The sequence below is a fragment of the Doryrhamphus excisus genome, linkage group LG11 (assembly GCF_037039965.1).
Source record: "Doryrhamphus excisus strain RoL-2023G ecotype Guam linkage group LG11, RoL_Dexc_Guam_v1.1, whole genome shotgun sequence".
Lineage (NCBI taxonomy): Eukaryota > Metazoa > Chordata > Actinopteri > Syngnathiformes > Syngnathidae > Doryrhamphus > Doryrhamphus excisus.
In genome coordinates, this window is record NC_136367.1 from 5,199,039 (window position 1) to 5,212,128 (window position 13,090).

Sequence of the window (13,090 nt, forward strand, 5' to 3'; positions counted from 1 at the left end):
CCTTTTCAACTTCACATACAAACTGTATTTTTCGCTGCTAGATGTGTTCCCATTGCAAAACTTAATGTTTGGATGATGAACTAAAAAGGTTTGAGGGTAAACAAACAAAAAAAAAAGTATTTTGCGCCTTATGATATTCATGTTTGTATTTCCAAGGGAAATGTAGTTTATGAAGCTCATGTGATAATGTTGCAGTTGAACTGCAAAGGACACTTTTTTTTTTCTTCTTCATGTCATTCAGTCTAATTCATTTTGCCCCTAAGGCCTCTCATAGTTGAAATAATGTGATGAATCTGGCTGAGTTACATTACAATCTAAACTTAGTATGATGCATCGGTTGGTTGGTTGGTTGGTTTGAGGATGCTTCTATGCTGCAATGTTTAGCTCGGGTTGAACAACAGGAAAAGGTCACCCAGTGGTGGGAAAAAAAAACACGGCGCAAATGACACGAACACTGGTCAGTTACTGTAGTAAATGGTGCTGCTTTTTACTCTCCAACTGTTGTCCTTAAACCAGGCCTATGTGCACGCACACACACACACACACATACACACATATATACACACACCCTCAAGGACTTTTTAAACAGAGATTTATCAACATGGTGCCCCGTCCGTTGTCTCCGTGCCGATGTGTGCCGGATTGTGACTTTAGAAAGGATCATCTTTGCAATGCACTCGGCCCCTCGACTTTTGGCATAGCAGCTTTTTCCAATCGCGTGCGTGATACGCTGGAGAGTTGCGTCCGTGTTGTTGCCGTGGCGACTGCAGTTCGCCGTAGGCGGACCAGCCAGGAACATGTGGCTACAGTGGCTAAAGTGAATAGCACCACAAATTTAGGGCTAAGCCTGCAAGGAAAATCAAAACAGGTATTCCTTAATGCTTCTTTAGTTGTAGGGGTGTCCTTTTTTTTTCAAAATAGTTTTTTTTTGTCAATCCTTAAAAAAATGATGATTCATGTTTTTTATAATTTTTTAAAAAATGTGTAAAAATGCTGAAATTATATATTTAAAAGTATACGAAATATACTATATATAAAATATAAAAAAGTTACCTACATAATATAAATGGATAAATGAACATGGAGTTAAAGAACCCGTATGTAAAAAACAAAACAGCATCACGATCATTGGGAGGCTAGACTCACTTGATCACCAAGATCACCAACTTTAGTGGTGCCTATATTATTGGACCAGCCAGGACAAATTGTGTTTTGTGTTGGCACTAGCTAGCGTACATTTACCACGGTATATTTAACACTGCTCATTCCTATGATTCAAATGATGGAGTAACTTCCACAAATCTTGGCGGGAGCCTGGCAGCAAAACCACAGCAATCATCCCTTAGTGTTGCTTTAACGTCATTTAAACTGATTTAAACTTTTTTTCCCCTGATAGGACAAAACATTAGTGGTATTTTTGGAACTTGCAGATCACCTTCTTTAGTGCCAGGACAACTGGACTCCATCCCGGTGGTGTTTGATTGGCGGGAGGCATCCAAGCTTGCTTTGTGAACGGAGATGTTTCCTTTGGCCTTAAATGCAACACAAGCATTGAGAAAATGAGACTCTTAGTAAACTGAGGCATTTTTTTAAAGATTAATTGTAATCCCATTTAGGACTTTAGGACCACTAATTTTTCTTTCATTCACATAAATTAGGAAGGTGTCTTGTGGGATATGTCATGGTTATCTACCATCATGAATTACCTGTAGCTCTTGTTTTGGAAGTTAAGCCTTACGTTAGATAAGTGGGCGTTTTAGATTTACGGCTTTTAAGGGAATTAAATCATACTGATTAGAAATAAAATTCGGATTCTCGGTTTCCTTGTCGGGTTCCAGTCAAGTCGGACGTTAGTTTCCGGTCCCAATTATGTCCTGTTTAAAATGACTTGCTAGGTGTCCCATATAAGGGTAGATTTTAAATGCATATGGCGCATTTATGCATTTATGTTTTTTTTACAATGACATTACATACAATTAGGATATTAATAAAAGGTATTTATTGTTCTCATTTATGCTGTTTAACTTTAAGATGAAGAGCAGACTGGCTAAATAATGTCTTAAAATGTTTCCATTTTCTCCTTTTTTGCATTATGCATGCAAGTCGGTACTCATGGTGAGGTATTGGGGGGGCGTTAGAGGCAGGGTGGACTATTTCGTCTTTCTTTATGCTTGAATAGTGCTGGTGCCAGCAACCCATGCAGTGGTGTGTGCAGATAAATGAATAACACAAACTCCAATAGTACCCTAGTTCGATGGGGGGGGGGGGGTTGGGCTTATCTATTGAATTGAAGTTGGATTTTTACATCATCATTTTTCCTGCATCACGACAGCAACAAAACATGAAAACTACCTATCGTGTTAGACTGGTATGTTGTGTGGAAGCGAGGAATGAACTTTTACGGGCTTTTAGGGCCCAAAGTTGGGTGTGTATTGGTGTAAAAAAAAAAAAAAAACACCCAGTGTGCACCATCACACTTTACCGGTATCATGCGGGGCTATTCTTTAATCATGGTACTGCTTGGCACACATGAACAAATGAAAGCCAAATATATTTGCTATGAGAGGGGCTTGGCAACTATGTACATGACAATTCCTCAGGTGCCTTACAGTGTGATGCTGGCAAGATGTGAATGTGCGTGAGAAGAACACTTTCCTCTTTCGCATTTACAAAGGGCTGCAAACTGGGCCGAGTCACACCGATGACTTTCCGAGAGGAGATCCAACACGGGATGCACGGCATGCACAGCGAGTTGAAAACTTTCACTTCTAGATCCAAATTTAGACTTTTTGCTTGAAACATTTGGACAAAGAGGAGCTGCCAAAAAGTGCAATAGTTGTTCCGCACAAAGGGTGGAATTACACTGCAAGTGGCCCAAGTGGATTGTTGTTTGGGTTCTGTATTGTGTATACTTTAGTTACAGCCATTTTTAAACTAGCTCCCATTCACACAAAAATGCCAGAGGACACTGGAATTGTGAAAAAGACAAATCGTCTCATATCCGAGGTGCTAATGCTAACCAGCTGGTGATGCCAAACAACTTCGAGTCAGAGGTTTTCTTCCTGTCACTCACAGACTAGCTTAACAAAATGTGTTATGAGTTATGATGCAAATTTTAATCAATATAGTCGTCAAAATATATATTTTTTAAAACATATATCATTTGCAATAATCAGCAATTTTAAGTTTTTTAAAATATGAATTTTAACATTTTTATGAATTTGAAAGTTGGGGAATTAGTTGTAAAACAGGAGTACATTCATTCATTTTCTACCGCTTATCCTCACCAGGGTCGCGGGGGTGCTGGAGCCTATCCCAGCTGTCTTCGGGGCAAGAGGCGGGGTACACCCCAGACTGGTGGACCAGCCAATCACAGTCTACTCAAACAGCTCATTGCAAATCCAAACTAAAAGTAGTAAACACTATGTACCAAACACTTGCTTTTCTTCTGTTCACTCCCTTGGGGATGAAAACCTTGCAGTGTAATCCCAGCCTGCGTTACCTCACAGTGTGTTCGGGTCGTCTTGCAAACATGACGTATAGGAGGCACTGCTCGGCGGCCATGCTTGCGTACTATGCAGTGTGTGTGTGTGTGTGTGTGTGTGTGTGTGTGTGTGTGTGATGAGGGGTTTAGATGTGCGTCAGAAGCTGCTTTGAGGCACCACTCCCATCAAGTCATCGACGTTTATACAGGTGCTCAATCTATCCACTTTAGTTCTGGAGTTCTCTTTATTATTATGACAATCACACACACACTTAGCCTAGACAGAAACCTTTTTTTTCCATTCCAAAGGGATCGCCCCCCACTCTACTTTGAATTCTCTCCTTGTTTACGCACTGCAAAGATGTCCTTCTATTGTTTTGCTCTCTCTCCTCCTAAATGCATTGTTGACACCTTTACAGCTTTATCTGCTCCTCAAAGCAATAAGCTTCTTTGACACGGTTCACATGTAGAACGCTACGATTACGTGTGTCACACACCATCATCGCACTGCTTCCACTTGAACGCACCACCGGGAGAAGAAGCGCTCCTTCCACGTGGTGGCGCTGTTTGTTTTTTCATTGAAACGATGATTTACGAGGCGAGAGAGCAGTCACACTGTTGTTTGCCTTTGGTGGAGAAGTGTGTCGTGTTGTGGATGTCGGTGGATAAAACTAAATAGTATTAATAATAATAAAAAAAAAGAAAAATACAAAGGCCTTTTATAGGTTTTGGAACATTTGACGGCATTACAAGGTGGTTATCTTAAATCTATTTTGAATTGTTAGATATACGGGGATAAATATCAATGCCAAATATTCTGTATTTGTACAAAATTATACATATATAAATATATAATATATGCCTAATTTGAATGGAACTATTTTACGCGCTTGACCATGTTTTTGTTGTTTGGAAACTTCTTTTATGATTTTATAAGCTCTTCAGATAGCATGCAGGGTAGTGAAAATTATGAATGTATTATTTAGTGTTTCATTGCTGTTGAATATTACGGCATTTTACAGATCGGTTAATGTTTATAAGATTCATTTTAGAGTTCCTTTCAGGGTTTCTTTAACCCAGTAAGAATTATTTGATTTTTTTTTAATGCAAGGTTTGGACTCAACCATTCATATCTGTTTGTTTATTTCCCCCTGCTTTGTTATTATGTGTTTAACAGTATGATTTGACTCTTTACTGCCATCTATCATCTGTAAATAAAGATGCTAATTAAACTTTTTAAAGAAAGCAGCAGGGCTCTGAGACGTGATGATTTCTCCTGAACAGAAGTCTGATTATTAAAGTATATCACCATTTTGTCTTTCAAAAGGTATGAAACTCGCTCCAAATTACTTTTTTTGAAGCGACAATAGGAACACCATCACCTGCTAGCGTATACTAGCGTAGCGTTAGCATATGTCTTGTAAATGTAATATTTTCATCGTTATGGGACATAAAAACTCTTACGAATAAAAGTGTCTTTTCTGTACATGATTAGAACCATCTAAACATAAAATAACACCCACATATTCACCGTGGCAATGTGTATATATAATATATAATCAGAGAAGCTAGCTATGTAAGACCGGTTTACCTTGTAGGGGAGTAGAATCAATGGCCGACAGGAAGTGACGTCAGGGGCTGAGAGTTGAACCTAAAAGACGAACACCGCTATTGGCTAGCTTATGTTGCCAATGCGGTCAACCATTGATGGTTAACTATTTCCGCAAAGTCTTGTAAATGTAATATCTTCATAGCTATGGGACATAAAAATGCTTAAGAATAAATTCATTTTCTGTACATTACTAGACCCATCTAAACATAACAAACACCCACATAGTCACCATGACAATTTGTAATCTATGATCAGAGGTTTACCTTGTAGGGGAGTAAAATCAATGGCGGACAGGAAGTGACGTCAGGGGCTGAGAGTTGAAACTACAAAACGAACACCGCTACTAGCTAGCTTATTTTGCCAATGCAGTCATCCAACTATTTCCACAAAGTCTTCTAAATGTAATATTTTCATAGTTATGAGACATAAAAACTGCTTAAGAATAAATGTCTTTTCTGTACATTATTAGACCCATCTAAACATGAAATAACACCCATATAGTCACCGTGACCATTCGTAGTCTATAATCAGAGGTTTACCTGGTAGGGGAGTAGAATCAATGGCGGACAGGAAGTGACGCCAGGGGCTGAGACTTGAAACTACAAAACGAACACCGCCACCGGCTAGCTTATGTTGCCAAAACAGTCATTGTTTGTCGTCGTTTTAAAGGCAAAGCATCACATTCTTGAAGTTGTAATGTGTGAATTGAATCACTGTACATGCTGCAGTCGTCTTCAAAGTAGTGGTATTTTTTTATTACAGCAAAGAAGCCAAACATTACAGACAATAATAACTATGAATATCAATTTTATATTCAGACTGGCTTTATACCAGACGTCTCTATCATGGGCGTTACTTCACTTTTAACTGGAATGCTGGATTCCTTAATTCGCTTTTGCTGCACATTCTTTAAAAAAAATGCAGAAAATAAGACAAATTTGATTCCACTTATAGAATAAACATTAAAACGTTCTGTATACAGCGGCAACAAAGAATTTGAAAGCCAGACGTCTGTGTTTTCCGTCTCTACTGTACAGTAGAGCCTTTTCATCGATGAACTTCTCACTGTCTATTTACAGCAAGCATCTCCGCATTGTATGTACAAACATGTTTTCTCTCTCCGAATGAAGGTTGTGCAAAAACGGCACGCACAAGTCAACGTGAAACATTGACGGCATTCGACGTCTGCCGTCATAACGCTCGACAAAATGATTAGGCACAATAATCGTTCCGTTTCACTCGTTAAGCCTGGGATAAATAAGTCGCTTATCCCGTCTGTTCCGGATGATGCAAAAATACTGCACTGACCGTAAAGGAAGCCATGGTTGCACAAAATAAAAAGCACAGGAACGCCACAGATTCATTAAGTGAAAACAAGACAATACTACGGAGTAAATACTGAACAACAACAAAAAAAATTAACTAACGCTCCAATATACAGCTTGGTTCTCTCCTCTCGCTTGACGGGCCCGTTACGACACTTTGACCCCACTTGGGTGCTGGCGGCGGCGTAAACATGGAGTGAAGAATGATTGTTCTTACAAGCAATGCAAGTAAACAATAAATACAAACAATGTGCTTTAACCTTATAGACATATTTACACCAAAGTCTTTGGCTTATGAAGAAACACACGTAGCTACAAGACGAGAAAAATCATAAAAAAAAAGACGAATAAGTCGCCTGGCAAGTCAGGATGCGCCATGTAGTCCTTAAACCATTAAGGAGCTGCTGGGCTGACTGGGTGGGAGTTCCAATAAGATCTTCAAATTGAAAGAGTACCGGGCCCAGCCCTCAATTTAAACTGAATAAAAAATTTTGGAGTGCAGGGAAGACTTCCGCCCGCCCGCACGACAAAAACAATGAGAGAAAATAAACTTACACAACACTTTACAAATAAAAATCACATTTTGTAAGACTTCTTCATGACACGACAAATGTAAAAGCCTAATAATACTCAACATAACAACACAAAAGTTTTTTTTTGTCAGTCTCTACATGACAAGCAGACCCAATTATGTTTTTTTTTTCGGTGTATGTATTTTGGCTAATAATTAAAAAAAAAAATAAAAAGTAAAACTAATCGTAAAGTTCTTGTACTAATTTGCAGTGCTGCAACGACCCCTTGAGGGCAGATGGGAGTACTGCAACTGGTCAGGGACTGAACCATCCATGTGTGGTCCCAAACTGGCACTCATGAAGCTGTACAAGAAAAAAAGTATGAAGGAGTCCACCCGTAGTCCGGTTCCTCAGCACGCCGCCACGGGGGGGTGGTGGGGTGGGGGGGGGGGGGCGCTGTGACGTGCTTTGTGAGGAATGACAGCATGCTACCGGGGCAGTAAGAGGCGGGGCCTTTTTCTGCACCTCCTCTTCTTCTGCGTCTAGGAGGACTCGATGAACTCCAGGGCCAGGTCGTAGCAGAACCTGTACTGCTCCTGTCACACACATAAACCGCACAGAGTTCATACTTGTACACAAGTACATGCAGTACTCTTGTTGTCAATATTACATGTATTACTAAGTAATTCATTCATTCATTTTCTACCGCTTTTTCCTCATGAGGGTCCCGGGGGTGCTGGAGCCTATCCCAGCTGTCTTCAGGCGAAAGGCGGGGTACACCCTGGACTGGTGGTCAGCCAATCACAGGCAATCACAGGGCAGACAACCATTCACACTCCCATTCATAATTATTAGAGCCCTGTAGCCATGACATAACACCCCTATAGTCACACTTTTATTACCCAATATTCATTCATTTATTAATTCAGTCATTTTCTATCGCTTATCCTCACGAGGGTCGTGGGGGGTGCTGGAGCCTATCCCAGCTGTCTTTGGGCGAGAGGCGGGGTACACCCTGGACTGGTGGCCAGCCAATCACAGGGCACATATAGACAAACAACCATTCACACTCACATTCATACCTATGGACAATTTGGAGTGGCTAATTAACCTAGCATGTTTTTGGAATGTGGGAGGAAACCGGAGTACCCGGAGAGAACATGCAAACTCCACACAGAGATGGCCAAGGGTGGAATTGAACCCTGGTCTCCTAGCTGTGAGGTCTGCGCGCTAACCACTAGGCCGCCGTGCCGCCCCACCTATATTCAATTAGCGCTAAATCCAAAAACACTGTCAACTGTGGCTGTAGGCAACCTCCCTGCCTTTTTAAGTGTTACGAGTGATCAGAATCTTTCGCTTATTCCGACTCACCGGAGTGTCCACCATATTGGGCTTGCTGTTCCTCAACGTTTTGACGGCGTGAAAGACGTCAACCACGCTCTGCCTCTTGGCCATCTCGCACACGATGCTGCTGGCGCAGAATACTCCGCTGCGACCGCCTCCGTTTCTGAAAAGAAAAAAAAAACACACACATGTATTTTGTACGTTGAATACATTGCATGGAAGCCATTTTGTCATATATGGAATATATTGGCGTGCACTCACAGACAGTGGACGATGGTTCTTCCCTCTCCCTCCTCCCCCTCGCGCTGCCACTGGTCCACCTGCAGGATGAGCTTGAGGAAACTTCGCTTGGAGGCCGGGACCTCCCTGTGTCCCGCCCAGCCCAGGTACTGGAACTGACGGACCATCAAGTAGCCTTCCTGAGGCTGACACCGGAAATTATATGAATGGATGAGGCTTAAACGAACTGATGAATACGGAATGCCGCGACTCACCCTGGTGAGGTTGCAGACTCTGAAGAGCCGGCTGATCACATCGCAGTCCATTGAGCAGGACATGCATTCTACCTGGACGGGCCCGTAGCGCAGCATGCCCTCTTCTGGCCAGTACTGGGGACAACCCTGCACATTTTGAAGAACACATTTTAGAGGTCTCAATGCAAATGGACTTTTTCATGATGCTGTACATCTCTGGAGCACTGATTCCCAAAGGGTGGGCCGCGGCCCCCTGGTGGGCTGTGGTGGTACCGCAGGTGGACCATGAGAGGTCATTAAAAATATGATTCATTTTTGCAAATATTATTTTTTGTAATATTGTAATATTTATTGCATGATTAAAAAAATATTTATAGGCCTAATTAATAACATTTTCAGTGTTATTGATCTGTCACAGTATTTTAGGAACCTTCAGTTATGAAAAGTATAATTAATTATATTAATAATCATAATAATAATTAATGATATTAATTAAGTAGAATTAATTATACTATTATAATTATATAATTATATATAAGTTTGGGCTTCCTTTATCTCCCTGCTGTCATTTCAATCCTGAATCTTCATAATAATAATAATAATATTAATAATAATAACAACAACAACAATAATGATGATAATGATAATAACAATAAATAACAACAACAATAATTATAATAATAATTATTAATAATAATTAATTATATTAATTAGGTAGAATTAATTAGATTAAAAGTTTGGGCTTCCTTTATCTCCCTGCTTTCATTTCAATCCTGAATCTTCATAATAATAATAATAATAATAATAATGATAATAATAATAATAATAACAATAATAACAATAATAACAATAACAACAATAACAACAATAATAACAATAACAACAATAATAACGATGATAACGATAATAATAATAATAAACAACAACAACAACAACAATAACGATGATAACGATAATAATAATAATAATAAACACCAACAACAATAATAATAACAATGATAATGATAATAATAATAAATAACAAAAACAATAATAATAACAATGATAATAATAATAAATAACAACAACAATAATAATAACAACAATAATATTGATAACAACAATAACAAAATAAATAACAACAACAACAACAATAATAAAAATAATAAATAATAATAATCATCATCATCATCATCATCATCATCATTTTGTCTATGTAGTGTTGGGCCGTGGACATTTTTGACATTTTCAAGTGGGCCCTGAGTTGGTAAAGTTTTGGAACCCGTGCCTGGAGCACCAAGCGAGTGAAGAACCCATCGACGGGATGTAAAAAGCGCTGCACAATATGGGAAGATGAAGACCAATTCCGTACCTGCGTCAGGTCGATTTCATTGAGCATCACCAGACTTGTGCATCCGTAGTCGTACACCAGACGCCAGAAGTCCTTGACGGTGTTGGGCAGAGGATGCTGAGTGACGATGAAGGCGGCGGGTTGTCTGTAGCTCTGGAAGGAAATCACAACCAAGCAACATCAGGACCTTCCGGAACTGAACAGGAAGCGGCCGGGAGACGCATTCACACGTGGGCGGGGGTTGATCGACAATACTGGTTTGAAGGTTTGGTCACATGATCATGCAAGCGGGTGAGGAGCATGCGTCACACGTACGAACATCTAGGAGCGTCAACTTCAAGTCTATCTATATCACATAGGGTTGCTATAGAGACCTGAAGTTGACAGTGGGATCGATACGCAGGGACACGTGTAGCACGGCCGTTGGATGACTTGTGGGGTCTAACATGAGATGACGAAGACAACGCGTGTGTACGGTATGTGAAGGAGGGGGCGGGGCGGGAAGGGGCGGGGCTAATGGCAGACATGGAACTGGCGGGCGGAAAGACAGCGAAGCCATGAAACAAATCCAGTATTGAGTATTTGAAGTGAAACCCCATTACCTGGAACTCCTCTGACAGCTTGGTTAGAGAGAGGCCAAAGGGAAGTTTAACTATAACTTGGATCTGAACGCCATTTTGTTTTTTTGTTTTTTTTTTTTTTAAACAAACCGCACTGACGTCCATCAGATGGATCACAAACCGACTACCTTTGCCGTAAAAGTTAGGCCACTTACTCACCATGACCTGCTTCACCAATTATTAAGTATTTTTCAGAAGTTAGCAGGATAACGGAGGAAAAAAAAAAACTACATTTTGTACACAACATGAAGGTCACCGTGTCATTCATGCATTTATCCAAAACACACCCAAATGACGCATGTTGAAGGTCGTTTATTTCCTAATTACAGTTGCTTTTCGTCCACATCCTCCTACGCTCCCATGCAAATAAGACGTTTTGTTTCCATGACAACAAATGCCAGTAAGTCCAAGCTATGGCTGACCATGATCAAAGTATCACAGTCGGACCATTATAGTTGTTTTTTTTTGTCTCCCTTTAAAGCAAAACCTGGATTTGTCTCTAGCTTTTTTGTGCTTAAACCACAAACACAGCATCACACAAACAGGGAGGGGAGGCTGCATATGTGTGTGTGTGTGTGTGTGTGTGTGTGACTGAATCAACACGTGCATTAAAAATAATTAGCATGTTCTCTACTGGTCAAAGGTTTTAGAAAAAAACTCCATTTCCCATCTTTGACCTGATTTAGTCCACGTTTGACCAGTAGCGTCGTCATTGGCGTGTGATACCTTTTTCGGCTACTTCATGTTATTATTACGTCGTCGCTAATACGTCTTAGCGCAAGCATCAACTTACGTCCATAAGAGCGGCGTTGATGTAGTTGCTGCTTTCGCCGTCTATCGTAATGAGGAAGGGGAGGCATCTGTCGGGAGGAAGGCCGTCCATGAAGCGGTTCTTGTCCTGGTTTCTAGGCAACAATGCGATGCTGCAGTCTTCGGGCTGAGGCTGAGGGGTCACCGAGTTTAATGTCTACGAATCAAAAGATGAGATGCAGGCATGAGTTTGTGATGCGGCTAAATATTAGCGTGAGGAAGACGAGGAGGTTCAGGTTGTGTTGGAGTTGTGGACGCTATTGGTCTGGGGCCAAAAAAAGTGAAGAGAGAAGTAGTGCTGTGAAGTCCTTTTGAATTGAAACAATTCAGGATATATAGTCATTCATTTGTGGCGGCCCACCACAGATACATTTGGACTGCCACAAATAGATTTGGTGAGAACCTTTTTTTTTTTTAACATTTTTAAACACAACTACGTTATGGAAGTTGCTCATAGACACATAAAGGTGTCTTGTCATTACAACTCTGTACAGTAGGGGGCATCATCACTCTGCTTCTTAACACCTCATGCACATTTTGGCCAATTAGAAACAGGCCAAAACGCATAGAAAAATATATAGTTTTTATTTAAAATTAAAATTAAAATTAAAATTAAAATTAAAATTAAAATTAAAATTAAAATTAAAATTAAAATTAAAATTAAAATTAAAATTAAAATTAAAATTAAAATTAAAATTAAAATTAAAATTCATTTTCTACTGTTTATCATTAAAATTAAAATGAAAATTAAAATGAAAATTAAAATGAAAATTAAAATTAAAATTAAAATTAAAATCAAAATCAAAATTAAAATTAAAATTAAAATTAAAATTAAAATTAAAATTAAAATTAAAATTAAAATTAAAATTCATTCATTTTCTACCGCTTAAAATTAAAATTAAAATTAAAATTAAAATTAAAATTAAAATTAAAATTAAAATTAAAATTAAAATTAAAATTAAAATTAAAATTAAAATTAAAATTAAAATTAAAATTAAAATTAAAATAATCCCCCCACCAACATAGTTTCCAGTCCTATAATGATTACAATTTCCGGTTACCTGGAATTCGTCCTTGAGATGTGACGAGTTGGTCTGGGAGTCGATGCGGATCAGCTCATAAAAGGCGGCTTTAAATTCGCAGACCGGAATGGCCGTTTCCCCGCAGAGACAAGCCTCTAATATGGCGTCATGGATGAATATGTACTGCTCCTGGAGAAGGTAGAACAGGAACAGGGTTGCCTTTTATCGCAGTGGGACACACACGTGCTAAGGGAGGTGAGAAATAACTCATCACATGGAGACAACGTGAAGCACAGGGTTGGAGGCGAGCAAACAAACGCTGAGTGAGTGAGAGGTGGCGGCATGGAGATGATGAATGACGACTTACTTGGGCTGAGGTTTTTCCACGTTAGTTCTTTGGACTTCACCGTGTGGTGGATTTGGATTCGAGCATTGAAATAAACGTCTAGTTTATGAATAACCATAATTAGAACAGTGCCTACTTCAGAATCTTTTCCGAATAGCAGCAATTTGAGGTTCCTAACGGAAGCCAGTTGTTTTTTTCACGACGGGCACTCT

General features: G+C 39.5%; 1 protein-coding gene and 1 long non-coding RNA gene across 23 annotated transcripts in view; both read right to left on the reverse strand.

The window, feature by feature from the left end:
• Nucleotides 1-687: 687 nt before the first annotated feature.
• On the reverse strand, nucleotides 688-1,564 carry LOC144901245 (uncharacterized). Its single transcript, XR_013629405.1, has 2 exons — nucleotides 1,436-1,564; nucleotides 688-847 (listed from the first exon to the last, which is right to left on the reverse strand). It is a non-coding gene; the product is annotated as an uncharacterized LOC144901245 (long non-coding RNA).
• A 4,757-nt stretch (nucleotides 1,565-6,321) lies between these two features.
• The window catches only part of ptprk (protein tyrosine phosphatase receptor type K), a 119,778-nt gene continuing 113,009 nt past the window's right edge, over nucleotides 6,322-13,090 (reverse strand). For 11 of the 22 annotated variants that reach the window (XM_058045881.2, XM_078794551.1, XM_058045894.2 and 8 more), the window contains 8 exons: nucleotides 12,572-12,721; nucleotides 11,494-11,667; nucleotides 10,683-10,700; nucleotides 10,102-10,233; nucleotides 8,772-8,897; nucleotides 8,539-8,702; nucleotides 8,305-8,440; nucleotides 6,322-7,529 (listed from right to left, as the gene is read on the reverse strand). In XM_058045881.2, coding sequence (XP_057901864.2) covers nucleotides 7,476-7,529; nucleotides 8,305-8,440; nucleotides 8,539-8,702; nucleotides 8,772-8,897; nucleotides 10,102-10,233; nucleotides 10,683-10,700; nucleotides 11,494-11,667; nucleotides 12,572-12,721 — 954 coding nt within the window. In that variant the 3' untranslated portion in view covers nucleotides 6,322-7,475. The remainder of the gene's footprint in view (nucleotides 7,530-8,304; nucleotides 8,441-8,538; nucleotides 8,703-8,771; nucleotides 8,898-10,101; nucleotides 10,234-10,682; nucleotides 10,701-11,493; nucleotides 11,668-12,571; nucleotides 12,722-13,090) is intronic. The other 11 variants (XM_058045889.2, XM_078794553.1, XM_058045957.2 and 8 more) reach the window with 1 other exon arrangement.